This window comes from Marmota flaviventris, chromosome 11, assembly GCF_047511675.1.
Source record: "Marmota flaviventris isolate mMarFla1 chromosome 11, mMarFla1.hap1, whole genome shotgun sequence".
NCBI lineage: Eukaryota > Metazoa > Chordata > Mammalia > Rodentia > Sciuridae > Marmota > Marmota flaviventris.
Genome location: NC_092508.1, coordinates 81104835 through 81126559, shown reverse-complemented (window position 1 = coordinate 81126559; position 21725 = coordinate 81104835). Strand labels below are relative to the sequence as shown.

Below are 21725 nucleotides of genomic sequence, written 5' to 3'. Positions count from 1 at the left end.
ACCCTGTTTTCCTGCTGTCCTGTAGGGAATCAAAAGCAAAAACAAAATCAAAAGTAGAAGGTAGAGGAAGGGAAAGTAAAGAGAAAAGGAGCCCCAGTGCTGTGTTAGCATATATTTCATACACATAAAAAGGAGGCAAATTGTTTTCAGTCTCTTCCTGATAGCATTCAATTCTGTAGTAAATGCCTTTTTGCATTGTGTTTGCCAGTATTTTACAAACAGGAACCTAAGCAAAGGACAGCCAGCCATTCTATCAGACACAGACCATTAGTAATTCCCTTGCTGAGGATTGCCTGAGTACTTTTTGTCTTTGGTGCCTTAAGGTGCTTTCTGCTTCATTGATAGAAGGCTGCAGCTGGGACCCACGGTGCAGTGACAGCAGGTGGCAGGGGTTGACGTCCCAGGTCCCAGCCCTCCACAGACATCATCATCTCTGTAACCATTTCCTTCCTCTTCCTCTTTGTTTCTTTTCATCTCTCCAGTGCAATGATTTATGCCTTCTGCCCAAACATTTCCCTCAGGGAGACAGTCTATGCCTTTGTAATCAAATGAACCGCAGGTAATTGATTTCTATCTTTCTAGCTGAGGTCTTTCACTGGCCCAGTGTTTCCTGTGTTCTACCTCCTAGGCTATTCCTTGTCATTCCCAACATTGGGACAGCTGCCTGGGATAAATTTCCTTTTTTGCTACAGTTCAGTCTCTAACATTTTTATTTTTCTATACTATCAAGACATTATCTATTCATTATAGGAAAATCAGAAAATAACAACAGGAGCAAAGATGCTGACAAACCCAGACATTCTCTTTTAATCAGTGTGAATGTTCAGGGTACATTCTTCTGTGCATTCTTGATGCACATTAAGAAAAACTTACTGACTGCCTCTTTAATACAGTTTTGGTCAACTTTGAAATCCACCTGTTTACCGTAAAAAATATGATGATGTTGTAAAAGCTATATATGTATTATTATAATCCTTAGAAATGATGCCCCCATTTTTGGTTTAATGTGGATTATCTGGACAACTAGAATGTGCAGTGATTTTTGATGTGTCATTCATTCTTTGATTTAAGTATACACAGCTTTAAATGAACAAAGAAAAAGGGAACAGATTTTCAAAATAACATTTAGAAAATATTTAGCATCTGCAACATATAGTGGAGTTTCCTGTCATCCTAGCTTTTCCAACGTGTTCTCTTGTATTTTGCTTTAATATTACTTTATTTTGGATAAAACGAAGATCAGAACTATTTGAGTAGTAACTTCACAAGTTCCATGCGGTCTCATTTCCCAGCTTTTAGCTTCCACGAGAAGAGACTATGAGAAGATACAGGAGGAGCTGACCCGACTCCAGATCGAGAACGAGGCAGCCAAAGATGAGGTGAAAGAGGTTCTCCAGGCTCTGGAGGAGCTGGCTGTCAATTATGACCAGAAGTCGCAGGAAGTGGAGGACAAGACCAGGGCCAATGAGCAGCTGACAGATGAACTGGCCCAGAAAACGGTTGGAGCATTTCTACCTAGGGGGTGGGACTTCCTCAGCTGCCATTCTTGTACTTACATTGACATTTGTTGACAGTGCCAAGGAAGGCAGTTGGCCAAATGCTTATTCAGTGTTAGATGCATTCTCTGAGGTCCCTCCAATCATTGATATACTTTATGGAAGTGACTTGTCGACTCATCCTGGAACTGCTTTTCCCAACTAATTTATATCCCAGAAATTTGTAGCATTAGCAAGTACACCTTGTGAAAATAGTCAAGAGAGTATAGACTTAGGAGCCAGACAAGTCCTGGTTAAAATTTGACTTCATAACTCATAGACCTTGGTCAAGGCATTTAAGCTTCTTGAGTATTCATTCCTTTATCTACAGAAATGGCAACAGCATGCTCTTTGTATGTTGTGGGCATTAGTGAGTTTATGTTAAGCACTTTTCAGAGATCTGTGCATATCCTACAAGATCAATAAGTAAACCTCACAGCATTGTTATTAACAGGCAAGAATTGGGGGACCTGCAATGCATTCTTCCTGTTTATACCTTCCTGAATGAAATCCCTTCTTTCCCCTCAGCTATTTCTCTCAGCTGTTACCTTCAGAAGCCTGGAACTAAGCTGTCTCTGTTTGTTTGCTGTCCAATTTTAGCCAATGTTTCAGTCGGCCTGTTTCCTTATTCTCAGATTCTCCCAGTGAAAAGATGCTGTGGGTTTTGCATGAGCTACGTGCAGGCAAACAGGGCCAGTAAACAGCTGATGAAGTGGCTGGTGGTGGGCTGTGTCCTTTTCTACTGAGAAAATGGGTGGTGAAGCTGAGTGGCTATCACCTGCTGCTGCCCTTGGCACCTCTACTAATGACCTGGTATCAGGCGATTGTGGTCAGCCTGCTTTGTGGAAAACATCCAGTCCTCCTGGGCCAGGAGGAGCAGCAGATGGCACAGGAAAGTGCTGATCCTAGGACTGCAAAGCTGACAGGAAATGCTGCTCGTCCCATACATTCAGCTGCACAGAGACACCAATCTAGTGGCTTCCCAACGTGGGGACCCTGCTTCTGTGGATCTTAAAAACAAGATGAAATAAATAGTTGGCAGCAATGCCAAACCAAACTAAGCAAACCCATCCAGAAGTCACTTAGGAACTGAGACTTTAGGTTTTCTCTGCCTAGTGTTTTCTCCAGGATTCTTTTAACTAGTCATTGGCATTATTTCCTTCTCAAAACAATGAAACAGTTTCCATAATAAAATTCTAACTTTCTGTCAAACCAAGGTACTATTAGACTGGATTAGAACACTATTTTTAGTCAGATCATTAAAAAATTCTCTGGTGAAATAGCTGCCTGTGGGAGAATTGCATAAATGTCTTTGAATTAGCCTCCACAGCTTTAGGGGTAGGGGAATTATTTCTCTGTAGGCTGAGTTAATACCAAGAGACCAAAATATGGTTATTCTATTGATGTTGGCAGTTAGTTAAGGATATGTACATGAAGGATGGGAAAGAGAAGAGTTTGTTAAAGTTTGGAAAGAAAATAGAACATTTGTTATTTATTAAGAATCTATCTCTTGTTGAACTTAACTAATTTTGAAAAAATAAGTAAATAGTGTTTAATTCAGCTTCACTGTGAAGATTAGGAGATTTTTCTAAGTTGTTTTCTAAACTCGTTAGTGTTCCTCTGGGCCATCTCATCCAGACCTGTCTATTATTATAAAGTAGGTGGGAATGTGGAAGTGGTCCAAAGAGAAGGTTTTTTTTTAGGGAGTGGAGGTGGGGACACTTGTAGGTTGTTTGGACCCTGAAAAAAAACATCTGGTGGTAGGAAGAAGTGATTCAATGTTATAAACCCAAGGGTTCCAGTTTTAGCTTTATTTATTTTTCAATAACTGATTTCACTGACCTGGGAATTGTTGTCTGACATATAGACATATGATCAGGCCACGTGATATTGATATAAAATTCTTTTTATCAAAGAATACAGTGTTGTGTTACAGTTTGCCTCAAAAAGACTCTATGTTGAAATCACAGGAAACGATAAAAGAGCTCCATCTTACATGAAGCTGTTATTATTTACAAGGTTGCGTGCATGAAATTGATGGGCAACTCTTTTAACTTGTGGTCGGATTTTGTTTTTTCAGACTACATTGACAACCACGCAGAGAGAGCTGAGCCAGCTACAAGAGCTTAGCAACCACCAGAAAAAGAGGGCTACTGAGATCCTGAATCTGCTGCTGAAGGATCTGGGGGAGATAGGTGGAATTATTGGCACCAATGACGTGAAGACTGTAAGTCAGCCCTCTTTTTATTCTCTACCCCTTTTTCATAGTGTGGTTGTGAGTTAGCAGCCTCTGCATATAATTCTTTTAAGCATCCAATGCTTAGCATCCACAAGGTGCTGGGAAATATTTGAATGAGTGAGTGTTGCCATGAGGAGGATAAAAATAACTTCTCAAATCTAGAGAAGGTCTTCAAATGATAGTTGGCCTTATGCAAATTGGTTTATTCCTTAGACTTATTTGCTAATATCACAGAAGTTTGGAATCAAATGGCTTAAGCCACAGTTTTACTCTCAGAATAGTATTTCTCCTTTTCCATAAGAACCCACTGCAGTGAAAATTCTCCATCCAATCAGTATGAATTAGGAAATGTTTCAGGGAAAGTAATAGGATTCTAACCATGGTTTAAGAAATAAAACTGCATTTATTTATCCACACTATGAGAAGTCAGGAATCTTATTATTCAGTGTGATCTGGCCCCATTTCAGAACTACAGAATCAAAATTTAATGAGGTTCTTTTGCTGATTAAGATTTGAGAAGCATATTTTGGTTCAGTGAAGTGGCTTGATAATGTCAAGAACTCAGTCTTTCTATTTCCTTTCTGCTTTCAGCCTGTTTGTTCCCTTTTCATACCCTTAGGATTTTGCATCATAGTGGCAAGATAGCTGCTATGGCACCCTCCAATGCGTCCTCACTCAACCACATCCCAAACAGGGTGGGCTGAAAAGCCTGACTACTTTCACCCAGGAGGGAAATAATCCCAGAAGTCCCCAGCACACTTTCCCTTATACTTCATTGGTCAGAATTGAATCACGTGACTACCCCAAATCACAAGGCCAAGGGAAGCTGGGAGATCAAGGAGAATGGGATTATACAATTGGTCTAAACCAAGCATCGCCCATCCCTTGGGGTTGGGTACATTGGTGTTCCTGATGTCAATGGAGTAAAAGAGAGAGCCCATTATGATCATTAACTGGAAAAAACAGGATAGAGACACTTAAAAAATCAGCTTTACTGAGGTATAAATTACATAAAGTAAGCTTCACATATTTAAAGTGTACAGTTTGAGAAGTTTTGACGGGTACAGACTTGAAGCCATCACCAATCCTTAAGGGAATGAACGTATCTACTGGTCCCCAAAGCATGTGAGGCTAATGGTGGTCTGTTCTGTTTCGTTGATCTGATCTTTATGCCAATACCACAACATGTTGATAATCATAGATTTAAAATAATACAGCACCTATGCAGAATGCTCATTGATAAATATGTGTTGGTTTTATTGAGCTGGGGAATGATGTTATACCCCTGAGATTCCTCCTCACAAATCACTAAAATGGAATTTTTTGAGTTTAGCCATTTTATCTTTAAAAGGCTGAATTTCATGTCAAAATACCTAGTGGGAACACTCTGGCTGTGAGACGGGATTGTTAAATACTAGAAAAGGCTCCCAAGATTAGTTTTCCATCTATAGACTATTTTGGGAAACAGAAAGTTACCCTTGGATGGTGGAACAGGTCTAGGCTTAGGGTATACAACCTCTGGTCAACGTCATTGTTTCGTAAACCTCTGTTGTAACTGACTGTTTCATGGATCCTTGTGAATGAACCTAATTTTAGCACAGAATTTCCAGGTACTATAGGGTTAATCCTATTAAGTTCCAGTTTGGTGGTTTTATATTTGAGGATTTAATTTTTAGAACCATATGTTGGTGTTGAGCAATAAAATTCTGACACTGGGTTGATTAAATGGCCTTCACAATATGAAGGCAGAGTTGATTTATGAGAAGTTGGCGCCTGCTGCTGATAACGATAAAGGAAGGTATTTTTATGCTAAGTTCTAAAATAGAGCTGATGAAAATGCTAATGAAATCAAAGAGTGTCTGGGTGCTTTGGCATTAAAAAGAAAGTCCTTACCTTTGGGAATCTGAAGTATGATTGAGATTATTTTTAAATACTCACTTGGATGCTTTGGAGATTATTTTTGGATTCCAGACATTGGATGCCCCAGTTAATTTCATTGATAACTCTTGCTTACAGATCATTATGTTCTTAGTTCTCCTGGTTTTGGTTTTTCCTTATAATTATAATTTAATCATTGGGGCAATGAGAGCTGTCAGAGGCTGCATGACTTTGGCTTTGGGCAGGTTGCTGTGCTTCTCTGGCCTTTTTTTCCCTAATTTGTAAAATGGTCAGATGAGCCTCATAGATTGTGAGCTCAGACGTTACATGACTTCTGCACATACTGGTTAGGTTTATCATTATAGGTACAGGTATTTTTCTTATTGGTTATGACTTTCAACTGATATGGTAGTTATTTTGACATAGGAAAATAGGCTGATCAAGAATGTCTGTGTCAGTGATCTTTTATTTTCTTTCTAAGACCCTTCTCAGTTCTCACAATTCATTGCATCATGGTAGCAAGATAGCTGCTGTGGCACCCATCATAGACTCAAAAGACTCAGGAGGTCTTTCCTGGTAGGGCTGCACGGTAGGAGAACAAATGGCTGTGCGAATCTCCCTCGGCCCTCATGGCAGAATACGACAGACCGGAACATCCAGGGAACCCAAAACAAAACAAAACAAACAAAAATAAAAACACTACCATATTTCCTTACGTCAGTGGTGTCTTGAAACATTTCCAGAGTCCAGGCAATATTATTTTGTCAGTGTAACAAGATGAGCCTAGTAAATGAAAAGATGAGCCAGTGTTAATCGTCCAGGTGTGTTAGCACCCACTATCTATGTTGCTGGGCATTTTTTTTTTTTAAAACCAAAGATGTCTAGGAGTCTAGACAGAAACTGAATAGAAAGATAAAATGATATGTACAATTATTATGTTTCAATTAAAAAATTTAAAAGGAAGTGTTATACAAAAACACTTCAAAAACACTGTTTTTCAAAAAGCCCTGTTAATGTAGGAACTTTCAGAGTTTGTACAATGATTGGATGTTGAGAACTGTAACCTAATCAGTCCATCCTAGTTTGAATGGACTAACTGGGTGGAACTGTAGGCATGTGGGGTATGGCTAGAGGTGGGTTACTAGGGTTGTACCCTGGAAGCCTCTTCCCCACTTTCTTTCTGCTTCCTGACCCTTTTATGAACTAAGCAGCTTTCCTCTGCTGAGTCCTTTTGCCATGACCTGCTGCCTCACCTTGGGCCCAGAGCAATGGACTGAGATCTCTGAAATAAACTTTTCTTCCTCTAAGTTTTTCTTGTTGTGTATTTTGGTCACAGTGATACAAAAGCTGACTAAAACAGGAAGACAGTGGAGGTACAGCAAATGAACTGCATTGGGTTGACCGCCTAATTTCCTTTTCCCACACTGATTTCTTTTAGTCTGCTTCTGAGAATGTGAATAATCACTTCACTTCACTTTCACTTGGTCTAGAAATGACAATACTTTCTCCCCTTCCATGGTCATTCCATGCTTGAGAGACTTAGGGTGGTTGTGGGGTTGACTCATTTCTAGGCAGGTAGAAGGGGCAGGTTCTACTTCCCATTTAACTTCACTATGGTGCAGTCTTTCTAGCTGGATTGGTCACTAGTACAAGACCATATGGTCTGGTGTATACTGCTGGGGGCATTGTCAGTCCTTGAGAGAGTTAAAAATAAATAACATTTTAGCAGCAAGCCCTGGTTTACTCTTTTTGAAATAACAGTGTGTTGGAATTACTGCAAACTCTTAAACACAAACTACTAAATATATGCCCTCTGTAGTGGTAAGAAGCCTCATAGTTAAAAACCATTTGTTTGGGGTGTTCTTTTGTCATCAAGCATGGACTCAAAATCTCCTTTTAGATCTCCTCGGACAAGAGTAATCTTCAAAGTCTTGTTTGGGGAAAGAAATGTTCAGCTGTCAGTTGGCAGCAAGCCTATCATGTGTATATATTTACTCTTCCTCAGCTTACCTGGTATGTTAGTTAACTTTTTCTCTCTGTAACCAAAAGACTGGACAACAACAACTTATACAAGGAAAAGTTTACTTTGGGCTTTATTTCGGTTTCCTAGGTTCATGGTAGAAGTTGCAGTGGAGGAAAGAGGCTGAGCTCATGGCTGCCAGGAAACAGAGAGATTGAGGTGCCAAGAACAAAATATAAACCCCAAAGGCATGTCCCCAGGAACCTACTTCTTCCAGTGCACTAGTCCTTTCAAATGATTAATCCACCAAGTGGACTATTCACAGCTATCATCATCTAATAAAATGTCATTTCCGATTATTCCTGCCTTATCTCACACATGAGCTTTAAGGGGGCACCTCATGCTACACCGTAACATCTGGGCACAGAAGACCAAGAGTCCTATTTTGACAGACCCAGGGGATAAGAGGGGTATGTTCTCTTCCCAGGATGCCCAGGCTGCTGACTCAGCAGCATCTCCTATCAGAAGCTAGTGTAGGCTCTGAGTCTCACCTGGAAGACACGATGTTCTGTGTCCGTCTACAGAGCCGGGCGATGCATAGGTACACCTGGCTGGGCTTTGGAAGATGTTCTGCATTCTTGTTCCATGCTGGGACATAGGCAGGAAAATAAAATTGAACTTAAATACTGTAGGCTTTTCTCACCTAACATCTCCAGGCTCTTGGATTATAAAGGGATGTAATGAGGGGTGGTGTTGGTATGCAAATCTTTGGCAGTTAGAAATACAACTAGCTGAGCAAGAACTTCCATGAAGATAGAGTTACAACTGGTACTTGTAGATTTTAATCCTGTTAACGTAGATTCTGCCTTGTGTTGATTGATGTTGGTGGTGTCATTATTAAGTACTGTATTGTTATTGATTTTTTTTTTTTTGGTACTGGGGATTGAATCCAGAGGCACTTTACCACTGAGCTATGTCCCCAGTCTTTTCTGAGACAGGGTCTTTCTGATTTGCCCAGGTTGGCCTCAAACTTGCAATCCTCCCTCCTTAGCCTCTTGAGTAGCTGGGATTAGTGGCTTTTGCCAGTGCATCTGGTCTGTTGTTGAATTCTTATGGGAAAGCTGACACCAAGGTACAGGCACTCAGAACTGATTATTAGTTACTAATTTTCATATTAGCTACTAATTTTCAGAGCTGATAGCCAATTTCATTTTCCCATCTCTCAAACGTTTACTTTAAAAGTAGATATGTACTGAATTAATGACAAGTGGGTGGTGAGAGTATGCTGTGGAATATAAAAAAAGCAAGCAAACAACAACAACATCAACAAACAAAAAACAAACAACAACAAAAAAACATACCTGAATCAGTCCTGCTGGATTCTGTATGGCACTGTCTTTTCCTGAGGTGCGAGGCTGCCCTCTGGTGGTTAAACAAAGTACAAACAGTTCTTGTTCATTTGGCCAATTGCCCTTCCAGACCTGATCGCATCTTAGCAGATGCAAATATCTTGCATGTCTATCTCAAATATCTTGCTACAACTTTTGTTTCCAATAGAAATTTGAAACTTAGAAAATATACATCACAGGGGAATGCTGACTGTCAGAATCTTCTGTTCTAATGGTAAATTTCAACTGTTGTTCTCAGATTACTGTCTGCTTGGCATGAAAAGGCAAAGAAAAGTTGATTGGTAGCCATGAAAAGTCATGCACGAAAACTTCAAGAGGAGACTTTAAAATGAATTCACATTGTCAAGGACTTTATAGGAAGTCCTTTTCTGTCGTTGCTTATAGAAACATTGAAGGCATTAGACTACTTCTCTAACTGAATAGGCAAACTATGGAGAACATGATCAAAATTTTGATTTGTGTTTTTATAGACATTAAAGGTCATCTGTAGGAACATTGGGCCCCACTGTTATTATAGAGAGACAAGGTGTAGGGCATTAAACAGAACACAGCACAGTTCTGAAGTTATCTCCTTTCTGAAACCTTCAGTGCCTTTTCTCCTGATGTCATCTCTTTTATCTTAAAGATCAATCCTAATGAAAAACCTGGTTAATTGAGGATTATATTTAGCAGAGGTTTTCAATTGGATGTTTCACCTGAGGTCTCAGAGAACTTGGGGTTGAACGCGTAGTACTTTCCCGAGAACATTTTCAGCTTGCTCCATGATTAAAGATGCTTAGCCAGACATCTATGGACATCTTGAGCATCCATGGTCAGGATTCAGGGGATTCTGTGAGCCTCTGGAAACGGCAGTGATATTTGAGTGTGTTCCCTGCTGTGCTCAGCTGGCAGATGTGAATGGAGTCATTGAAGAGGAGTTCACCATGGCCCGCCTATATATCAGCAAGATGAAGTCAGAGGTCAAGTCCCTGGTGAACCGCAGCAAACAGCTTGAGAGTGCCCAGATGGATTCCAATAGGAAGATGAGCGCCAGTGAGCGGGAGCTGGCAGCCTGCCAGCTGCTTATCTCCCAGGTAGGCCACCCTTTCCTCTCATGTCACACCTGGTCCTCTTGAGATCTGCTCCCCTCCGTGCCCTTACTGGTGCTGATGGGACATAATGGTGACTGTTGATGCACTTTGCTTTACATAACCTTGACCTCCCCAGGCAATGACAGCCCAGGAGCCCAGTCCCTCCTCACCCCTCCCCCACCCTCCCCTGCCCCTTCCCCCACTCCTTCTCCTTGCCAGAAATGATGAGCAAACTTTGTTTTTTTTTAAAAAAAATGCAGAATAATACTAGCAGCTTACAGTTAGTTAAGAGATTCAGTGACCCTTGACATATATTTTTACTTACAAAATGGTGACATGGCCACCATACCAGTTGTTCGGGGTTTAGGAACAAGACGTTGCAACATCTGGAAAGAAGAGAAGAACAACAAATTGCAGTAGCAGGGACTATAGGAGCTGGCCCTGAAAGCAGCTTGGGTTTCTTAAAACTAGATTTCATTGTGTGAATCACATGAATCCCCTTGAGACTGTTCTCTTTTTAAAGGATGTATGTCTATATCTCCATCTATCTATAGATGGCTAGATAAGTAGGCATATATAATGTTTGGATAAGATTGGGTGGAATCTCTAAAACTCTTATCAATGCAAAATTTCTGAATCCTTTAATTTCTATAAATATATGATTTAAGATGGGAAAGCAGAAACTATTGCTGCTGCTATTATTAATATTAATATAGTATCATGTAGCTCTTCATCGAGTGTTTACTGTGTGCTGTACACTGTGCTAAGCACTTCACATGATCTTCCTCACTTGATCTTCAAAAATTCCCTGGTAGGCAGGATTTATTATTGTTTCTCTTTTTCAGGTAAGAAAACTGAGATTGAGATTAAATGTATTTTCAAACAGCCAGTAAATGGTGGTGGAGCTGGGGACTCTAACCAAAGTGTTTTTGAACCCAAAGCCCACGTCTCAGGATTTTTAATTTGCTCAATGAGCAAGGCTACTTTTTGTCTTATTGGAAAGGCATTTTTGTTCTAGTAAGGTAGTTTTAGAAAACAGTAACCTAGTTTCTTGGGCTGCCACTGATATCTGGGCTTGCCATTGGGGGTTGAGGTTTCTCTGAGTGGTCCAGTTGTGTGTGGCTCATGGCCTTATGCTAGGCACGAAAATGGCTGATCATACCAACAAAGATTGGTGCCTCCAATAGTACTGAGAGACAGACAGAAGCATGCTTCATTCTGGTGTGCTTTTAAGCATAATAATATGTAATCATGGAAACATCTCCAACTCCTTGTCTGAATGGCTCCACCAGGTTCCATTTTATAACTAACATAATAGACAAAACTGTATTAGAAAAGATTTATCACTGCTAGTAGATGACATTGAGGTTGATATGCTCATACATTGTTCATAAAAGTATAATTTGGTTAGTGCATTTGGAAAGTGCTCAGGAAATACAAAAACCATAAATATGTAAGAATATTTTGGTCCAATAATTTTACTTCTACTAATTTTCATTGATAATGAAAATGAAGATTTTTCATTTCGTATGATATTAGCACTTCCTGATTAAAAATATTAAAAGCTATGCACAAGCTGTTTAATATAGCATTATTTTACATTAGAATCAAATAAATTACCCAACTATAACAAAGTTACATGGAAGAATATTATGCAGCTCCTATTACGAAAATCCATAAAACCTAGCCATTTGGAAAGTATAATTATATAAAGTTAAGTGAAAATGAAAATGCTGAGTTATAGATCTTTGTTATGCTTTGCAACTTTGTAAAGTATATATGCCCCTACAGCAAACACTAGGACTATGAAAGGGAAATAGTTGATAAATTAGAGTGGTTTCTGAGCAAAATTTGTGCCACCTTTTCTGGATGCTATATATTTTTCTAATTTATAATTTTTATAATTATTTATCATCTCGTCTAAAAAGATATTTTTCATAATTTGTAAAAATGGAGAAGAAAAAATGGTAAACATTTGAGAATGGTGGCCCTCAAATTCGGTTTCTGTATCACTTCTGATAGCGACAGCATGTGCTTCAAGGCGTCCTGCCCCTAACAGACAGGGCCAAGGCAAGGCCACAAGCAGAGGCCCCATGGCCTGCAGCCCAGCATTTTTTCTTTCCAGCTGGATGTACCAGCTCCACGCCCAAGTCCCTTCTGTGCCCTCTGTGAACTGATCTAACCATTGGAACTGTGTCAGCTGTACTCTGTGTAAATGGATGAGGACAAGTGTCCAGATCTCAGACTGACACTGACTTTAGTATAAGAGATCCGAGGCAAGAAGATTAGGATGTTTTGGGGTTAAGTTCAGAAAGTTCTTTCTATTAGCAAAATGCACAGTTTTCTATTAGATGAAATGTTTGTACTCTGCTACGATTTACACAACCCTGAAGGTTCACTCATTATTCGGTTCAAAAGGAAATGAAACTTGACACTTTTCGGATGCGCTCTAAAGACTCTGACAGAGTACTGGCAACTGAAAATGCTACCATTCTTGTTTACATGCATCTTCTTCATCAAAATCTCTCCTTTAAAAATAACTGCTCCAGCTGAGGTGTGTTCTGGAGAAGTTACATCATAGAGCTTGACCTGCAGGGTCCTCCTGCCTAAAGGTGAGCTCCTCAGATCTAGGTGCCTAGAAGTTACTATCCCTATTCAGTCAGTGAGCTCCCATTAACTCATTCATTTTCTCCCCTTATTTATTTCCCTGATTTATTAAGCATATACTTTGTGCTTTCATGAAGCTAGCAAGTTAAAAAAATAGATAAGATAAATCATATAGCAGTAAGTCCTGGGAGAAGATGCTGGGGTCTAAGTAGTAAGGGAGTGAGCCAGGACAGTTTGTGCTGGGTGGGGGTTAGGGGTGGTATTGGGGAGAGAGAAGCTTCATAGAGAAACCATAAAATGCAAAATCCCTGGCACAGGAGTCAGTGTGTTTGAAGGATTTAAAAGATCTAATATTTGAAGATGGAATCCAGAGGGCATGTTCAAAGAATAAGGCTTTCAGAGCTGTGCCCCTTTCCTAATTCCTTCCTCCCCAACACACTTTTGTTTTGTTGTGGTGCTGGGGATTAAACTCAGGGCCTGGTGTGTGCTCTGCCATTGAGCTCACCCCCGGCCCTCCTACCCTCTTTTCCTTGGGGAGGAACACCAGGGTGGACTTTGGCCTCCATGTTAGGTGGATGAAGAGGAAGGAGAGGGCCATGAGTAGCATCTGTGGGGCATGAAGCAGAGAAGCACCTGGAAGAAATGGTACTGTCCTGATCCTCGATTCCAAATCCCGGCAATGGGCAGAACATGTGTCATTTGGTGTTGGAACTCAGAAAAGGGACACCAGAAACTCCTTTGTAGCTTCTCATCAGATAGTCCCAGGCAAGCCCGGAGCAGCGCTTGCTAGGCGTTCACTCTTCCTTTTGATCTATTTTCTTGTTTAAAGCACGAAGCCAAGATCAAATCTCTGACAGACTACATGCAGAACATGGAACAGAAGAGGAGGCAGCTGGAGGAGTCCCAGGACTCGCTCAGCGAAGAGCTGGCCAAGCTCCGAGCCCAAGGTAAATATTTGACGACTTTGCAGGTGTCAAATGCTTGGCTTCAATCAGACAGTCTCTAGTTGGCTGGAGTCATGATGTTTAGTTTTGCTCAATTAAAGTGTTTCTAGTTCTACTGAAAACAATAGCATCACGAAAGAAAAAGAAAAAATGGGGAAACCTGTGGAAGTGTACCCCCACTCCAAATCTGCCTGTCTTCTATTCTTCCTCGTTCTGCCCAGTCACCCAAGCCAGAATATTCTCTGCCTCTGCTGCTCTCAGCCCCCAACAGTCACCAAGGCCTGTCCCTTCAACTTGCCAGGTGTCCCTCTGGCTCTGCTGATTTCTGTCTTCACTGCCACTGTCCAGGATAACTAAGGATTGTGGCTACCTCTGTCTACTAAGGGGCCCTATTCATCAGTCTGAGATAGCCACTGTGTTACATTCCCAGGGATGAATTAAAAGAAAATTTTGTCTTGTGCCTGAATCCATGCATCTCACCCTTCCACAGTATTTGTTGCTCTTAATGTAAAACAAGAACTTGCACCATGGCTAACCTGGTGCTCTCTCGCCCTTGAATGAGCTCTTCCCTTGGACAGGCGTAGGAAGCACTTTGTAAACATGAATACATAGGAGAAATTCAAGGGTGGCTGCCTGAATGTATGCATTGTACGATGTGAGACCAAACCCACATATTGCAGGTTGCAATGAAAATTATTAGTCTTTTCAGAAAGTGATTTGGATAATCTTAAATTTTTTATTAGTACATTATAATTACACATACTAGTGGAATTCACAGTTGTAACATTTCTTCATACCTTTTGATCCTCAAACCTCAAATATTCATTGCAGACTTTTAGATCAGAAAAGAAAGAAAGAAAAGGAAAGAAAAAAAAAAAAGAAAAAGAAGCCACCTAAATGTTTAACAGTTAAATAAACTCTAATAGGACATTGTTTCCACACTGGAGATGAACTCCATGAGATGTGCCAGTGTTGATGATGCAATGGTAAGGTTACTTGCACTGGGCACTGTGGTGCACACCTGTAATCTCAGCGGCTGGGGGTGGGAGAGACAGGAGGATCGTGAGTTCAAAGCCAGCGTCAGCAATTTAGTGAGGCCCTAAGCAACTCAGTGAGACCCTGTCTCTAAATAAGATACAAAATAGGACTGGGGGGATGTGGCTCAGTGGTTGAGGACTCCGAGTTCAATCCCCGGTCCCCCTCCACCAAAAAAAAAAAAAAAATCATTTGCAAAATATTATCTGTGTTGTGATTATAACTGTTTAAAACAAATGGATGCATGTATTTCTAATAATATTTAACAAAAATGGTTTTGTCAGGGTAGTAGAATTGGGGATGATTTTATCCCTTTTTATTTAAGTTGTGGTTGGGCAGTTATGTGCTCAGTAAATGTATTTTGTCTCAAATGCAAAGGCAAACTCATAAAAGAAAGAAGGCATCCCCACTCTGCTGTAACCTGGTAACATTTTCTATATGTGGTAGTGAATGTGGTAGGAAGTAGAGTTGGCCACCAAACACTGGACATGGAAAACACTTGTCCCCTTTATTCATGGTTTCTGCAGTGATGCCATTGAATAGAAATAAAACAGAAATGAGACCTGAACTAAAGTGGAAAAAACTAGAGAGAAATCATGCACTAGATGTCAGTGTCTTAAATAATTTTGCCTTGGGCCCCCCAGCACCCTTCCCTCCCCCACTCCCCATTGCACCATGCCCTCAGGGCCCCATTGACCAGGAATACTGAGACTGGAGGGCCACACGACAGCCCTGCCCCCAGTGGGCCTCCTGATTAATCTTGGAATTGTTATGTCATATTCCCACTTCCCTTATTCTCACCCTTCGATTGTTTTTCTGCTCCAGATTCATAGAAAATAAACAGTTTACCCAGGGGAGGTAAATGAGCTCTTTCTGGAATTCTACCAGTGGCATGAATCCAAATGCCACCTAACACTCACAGGGTGCTTTATAATCTGTAGAAAGCGTTTATGTACATGACCTCAGGGGCTGTGTGCAGAGCCCAGGTGGGAACAAGCCTTCCAAGGTGTGAGGTGATTAGAGGCAGCTGCAATGGGGGCGTCCTGCTTCTAGTTAGCACCCCCACCCCCACCCCATTGATGGCTGCTTTCTTCAGGGCTCTGATCCAGACACCCTGTGGGAGGGGGTCAGCCTTGGCTCCAGCCAGGACTCCCTTATGGAGAGGTTATTTTCTTTTTGCCATGGTTGTAATTAGTGATATAATCTGATATTTTACTCTGTTGCCATTTTTTCGTGCGTGTGTGTGTCTTAATTTTTTTCTTTTTGGTGTGAGACCTACTTGTTAAATCTTAAATCATCATTTAAAATTCAAAACAGAAAAAATGCACGAAGTCAGTTTCCAGGATAAGGAAAAGGAACACCTGACGCGGCTGCAGGACGCTGAGGAGATGAAGGTGTGTATAGCTGTCCCTCCCACCAAGCCTGACGAGCATTGGGTGCATTTGGACTGCGTTTTTTTGTTCTAGAAAAGTCTGTCCCTTCAGACCTGTGCATAGCAATTGTGTGTGTGTGTGTGGTGGGGGGGGGGCGGGCGGCACTGCTGGACATTCCGAGCCATTCTCAGTGTGGGGTGCAGGTACAAGATGACCCTGGGACTGCCCAGGACCTCAGGTCTGTAGAGGATGGTTATGTTGCAGTCCTGCCTTGGTCTCCCCCATTCCTGATGGAGAGAAGTCACTGCATGGGCACATTATTGTTGGGGTTCACTTCTGAAGAAGGGTTCACCTTTCCTTTAAGTGATAGAAAACCTCTCCCCTTAATCTTTGTAAAGAAACACTCCAAATTTGAATTTCCATCTTAAACATGCAGATCTTTATTGGTCATATTTGAATCAGAAAAGGAAAACGTAAGAAAAATGACTAGGAAATAAGACTTTTGAGTAAATAAAATGAAATGTGAGAAGAAATAGAATGTAGGTTCATTTTAGGCAAACTCTGAGCCTCATCGAGCAAAAGCCCACACACAATTGAAGCAATGCCCAGGACGTGGCCCTGCTCCAGCCAACAGAATAAAATTATGCCTGATCTTCCTGAGTCCCTCTCCTGTTTTCAGAGGCTTTGGTGGAAAAGTGTCCCCCAAACATCACCATAAATCTGCAGTGGACAGTGTGTGTGTGTGTGGGGGGGGGAGGGGGCGGTGTCATTTTGATTTGACTGGTGAGGAAGTATAGCCCACACAGATTACCTAGCTTGTCTGAGGCCACTCAGGTAATAAGAAGTCAAGGCCTTCTGACTGACCTGGCTAGAGAAGCCATGTAACCCAGGTGAGCAGTAGAAGATCAAGGGAGAACTTTTTATTTATTTAATACTGGGGAGGAACCCAGGGGCACTTTATCACTGAGCTATCTCCCTGGCCTCCCCCTACTCCCCTTTTTTTTATTTTGAGACAGATTCTCCCTAAGTTGTTGAGGCTGACCTTGGACTTGCATCCCTCCTGCCTCAGCCTCCCCAGTCTTTGGGATTACAGGTGTGCTTCACTGTGCCCAGCTGAGAATTTTCTCTTTAACCAGTGGATTGATTTGTTCCCAGGATCCACTTGGTTTGATTATAGATCCCTGGGCTTTGTTGTCCCAATATAGCAAGGTCACGTCCTGGAGGCACAAGAGCCAGAAACACCCTTACTTTGAGGATCTAAGATTCGAGGGAGGTAGACGTGGTTCCAGGGCTTGTCACAGAGTGGGCTGAGTGCCAACAAGTGAATGACATATTTCTCCTGGCCTGGCTGCAGAAGGCGCTGGAGCAGCAGATGGAGAGCCACCGGGAAGCTCACCAGAAGCAGCTGTCCAGACTTCGAGATGAAATTGAGGAGAAGCAGAAGATCATTGACGAGATTCGGGAGTGAGTTAGGGCTTGTGGGCTGTGGGGGGAGGGAGGGTGCCTTGCTCTGTCCTCTTGGGCCAATTGGAAGGACATGGCTTTTAGCCAGGGGCTGATCTCTTCACGCCCGTGGGCTCTGTGCTCTGCCCTTGACACAGTAGCCTGGGCGTGCTGCTTTGAGGTCTGTTCTCCCATCTGGAGCCGAGCTTCCTAGGACTCTGGTGGGGCAGATGGTGGGCAGGCCAGTCTGCCCCTCCTATCACCACACCCCCAGGGATAGGACCACATTGTTGGCAACTCAGCTGGGAAGATGCATGCCCCAGGAAATGGGAAGACTCTCTGTATGGAAGTACCAGAACAACCCCCAACAAAAAACTCCAATAAAACTCAATAAAACAACCCCAATAAAAACTCATTCTGACCTAGGGGTTCCCATAGGGTTAATAAGTTGTCCAAGAAGACAGCACATGCTGCCTCCTCTGCCCAGCACATACCTGCTCTCTGTGCAGCTGCAGCTTCCTGGACCCACGCTGTCACGTGTCTGCTTGGCCAAGGTGCCCGTGAGTTGTGGCACCACCACCAGGATGGCTTCATTGCTGTTTCACTGGGGACACCACCCCATGGCCAGCTGCACTCCTGCCTTGTCAGAGCCAATGGGGAGCCCCCTGCTCCATATGCCTTTCCATCTTCCTCCCTTACCTTCCCCCTCATCCTCAACACAGAAGTCACCCAGCCAGAAGGTGCCTTTGGGGTCCTGTCCTGAGGGCTCTTATTTGCAGAGTGGATCCTTTCCACAGTCTTTGAACAAACCCCTTTGCAGAAAAATGTTTTTGAATGCTCCAAATAAAAGCCATAGGGTTACAAAGAAAACAACTATATTATGTACAGTTCTATCCACTGCCCCACAACCCTCCCCCTTAAAGTTTCCCTCCCCATCCACTTTCTGTAGATAAAGAAAGGAGTTCTATATGGGAAGCAAGGTTAAATTATTTACTTAAGGTCACATTGCTAAATAGGAGTCAGACTGAAGTTAAGAGTTTAATTCTCCAGACTACTGATCCAAATCTCTTTTCATCATCTGCGAGCTGCTTGTGCGGAGCATTTGCATGTTAGGAGAGGAGAATGGTAACTGACACAGTCTAAATGACGCCAGCACTCTGCACATGGGCCACCTAAGGGAAGCGCTCAGCAACCTCTCTCCCCTTCTCCTCTGGGCCACCCCCATGCTGTCACTCACGTTGTGCTTGTCTCATGTTCATTATTCTGATTAATCACCCTCAAAGTGATCAGCTGGAAGAGGGGGCTCCAGAGAGGGAAGGAAGGCAAGAAGGAAGGAGGGAGGGTGGGTGAGTGAGTAGGTGGGGGCTTCCTGGGTTTTGCCTTGCAAATAGCCTCTGGGCTTTCCTTTATGTGGTGTCTAATCTGTTCCTGTAGTCGCCTGGGTCTGCCCATACAAAAGGCTTTATAAGCACTGGGCTGATGTAAAAGCTGACCCAATGCCCCCAACCAGATGGCAGATTTCCGTCTGCTGCAAAGCCCTGAGTCTCTACTCTTCATAATTCCTCTCTCTGAACCTCCCTCAAGGATGCCACAGACTCAGCCAGGCATTTGGACCTGGGCGATGTCTTCAGAGCGCTCGCTGGAGAGGAGGAAGGTCGAAATGTCCACCCGAGGCTGTCCATGTGTTCCTGTCCTCTGCAGTCGACCAAGCCACATTCGTCTAAGGGGGCTTTCTTTCTGTTTTAAAATATCAGCCATCTTCCAATGTCATTATTTTTTCCCCTGCAGCTCCTGCACACAAGCAAATTATAAATACATCCTCAAAGCCCTTGTCTCATACTTTCTAGATGCTTCCCAGAAACTAGTTTTCACTTGGGTAGGGAGGAAGCTGCGAGGCAGTTCTCTGATCCCTCAAAATCCTCCTGAACCGCTGCCTCTGTGGCACAGAGCTAATGGGGTTGGAACAGAACCACAGTTTAGCCAGATGACTCAGAATTTCAGACTGACTTGTAATATATTGCTTTTTTCCTCTCAATTTCAGTTTGAATCAGAAACTGCAGCTGGAACAGGAGAAGCTCAGTTCTGATTATAACAAGCTGAAAATAGAGGACCAGGAGAGAGAAATGAAACTGGAAAAGCTCCTGTGAGTACCTTTCAAATACTTCCTGTTTGCCCTCATGCCTGGGAGGTCTTAACAACCCTGCCTCTGTGATTCAGATACCCAGATACTCAGGTTAATTTAGAAACAGACTGGCTATTTGTGTGCTCCTTGGTTTGTTTTCCTGATTTATCTGTAGATGCAAATAGCATCTGCCTAATTTCAATTCCCCTTTGGTGGTTTATGATGCCTTTTTTGTTGTTCAGGTTGCTCAATGATAAACGGGAACAAGCCAGAGAGGACCTCAAGGGCCTGGAGGAGACTGTGGTGAGTCAAGACCCTTCCAAACTCATTTCTGTCTCAAAGACCAGGCTCATTTGTGACATGTTGAATTGTTTATTCTAAAATTTTATCTTATGTGACTTTCTTGTATATCATTTTAGACTAAAGCATTCTGTGGTGAAGTAGTATTTATACAATTTATCCCCTAGCTCTACAGAGAATCAATCAATCAATCAATCAATCATCAATCATCAATCAGTAAATCCTTAGAGCTATAACCCTGAAGCCCCTGAATGAGAATTAAACTGAATTGCAAATCAATACCTGCAAGTTAATAGCCTCTACACTTTGTGATTTACTTCTCTTCAACTCTCAACAGATGTTTATTGAGCTCCTACTAAGTGCTGGCATTCTTATAGGTGCTCAGATATACCACATAGCTGTGTGTGGTGGCACATACCTGTAATCTGAGTCTTGGAAGACTGAGGCAGGAGAATTGCAAGTTTGAGGACAGCAAGACCCTCAGCAACTTAGTAATATTCTTTCTCAAAATAAAAATTAAAAAAGGCTAGAGATATAACTTAGTGGTAAAGCACCCAGTAACAAAAAGAAACAAAAAACAATGTAGATAAGATCCCTGCCCTCAGGAAGCTTGCCTTTAGCTGGAAGAGACACAAGAAACAATAAAGAAGCAAATCATGTCCAGCACCCCCAGGGGAGGTTTCACTTGACACAATTTACCCTGGTGGACCACAGTCTGAAACACACTGCAGAGCCTGAGGAGTCAAGATATTCACGTAGTTCATTACAAGTATTGTTGTAACTGTTCCATTTAGAAAGTGCAGAGGGTGGGGGTTAGAGGAGGCACCCTGAGAAGGGAGCTTATGAGCAGATGAAGAAGTGAGCCATGTGGCCTGTCTGGGGGACAGTCTTCCAAGCAGAGGCAACGGCTGTGCCAAGGCCCGTAGGTGGCCCATGCCAGGCATGTGGTGGACTAGCAGGACCTGGTCATTGTGGCTGAGGCTAAGTGAAGGCAAAGCAACAAGAAAAGACCAGAGTGGGTGCAGGCCAGAGACCTGTAGGGTTGTGGGTAGAGACAGGAGCGGCAGACCCCACTTCCCTTTAGGGGGTTTATGACTTGAAATCCCCATTGGTTTCCTCTGTCCTGCATCTGGTTTCCTCTGTGGGCTTCCTTTCCTCCGGCCAGCTTTTGTTGCTCTGCAGGCACCTCTGAGTGAGCGCTGGTCTTGCCCCACGGCCTGCATTCCTACATCAGCTCCGTTTGCTGAAACACGCTAGGACTTGCTCAGGGCATAGCAACGGAAGGCTGTCCAGATGTTGTCCATGCTGCTCCCATTGCTGTGCCACAGGACCTGGCTGGGACCAAGCCCGCGCCACGTCCTGGTGACCTCAAGCTGTGGGCAGACAGTAGCCCATATCTGGCTTTGCTCTGAGTCCTTGGTTGGTATTTGTTGTCCCTCAAAGCCAGGTGGAGGCTTGGGGACGAAGCCATTTGGGAGGGAAGGGGGCTGTGGGCGCTGAAGGAAGCTGCGAAGTCTGCAGGGGGGGTGGCCGCAGGGAGCCTGAAACAGAGCCACCTCTACGTCTGCTTTACCAGAGAAGTGATGCCCGGAATTAAGGATAATTATAGAAATTCAGGAAAATATTGAGCTTTACAATTTTACTATATTCCCACTAGCCAGAGAGGGGGGATGCTTCAGGGTGCCTCTGCCTTCACCCGCACCAGCCCTCGCCCTCGCCCTCACCTTCATGCGGTGTCTCTTACCTCTTCTATCTCCCTCCCACCCACATCTTGCTCACGCACTTGTGTACACATGTCACTTGTGTACAC

The 21725-nt window shown here is 42.8% G+C and overlaps 1 protein-coding gene across 1 annotated transcript in view; it reads left to right on the top strand.

The window, feature by feature from the left end:
* The window catches only part of Kif5c (kinesin family member 5C), a 136935-nt gene that overhangs the window by 105398 nt on the left and 9812 nt on the right, over window positions 1–21725 (top strand). Inside the window, exons 14-21 of the mRNA XM_027938012.2 lie at window positions 1293–1499; window positions 3616–3762; window positions 9906–10094; window positions 13528–13645; window positions 15995–16071; window positions 17405–17514; window positions 19535–19636; window positions 19858–19918. Of these exons, the coding sequence (XP_027793813.1) occupies window positions 1293–1499; window positions 3616–3762; window positions 9906–10094; window positions 13528–13645; window positions 15995–16071; window positions 17405–17514; window positions 19535–19636; window positions 19858–19918 (1011 nt within the window). The remainder of the gene's footprint in view (window positions 1–1292; window positions 1500–3615; window positions 3763–9905; window positions 10095–13527; window positions 13646–15994; window positions 16072–17404; window positions 17515–19534; window positions 19637–19857; window positions 19919–21725) is intronic.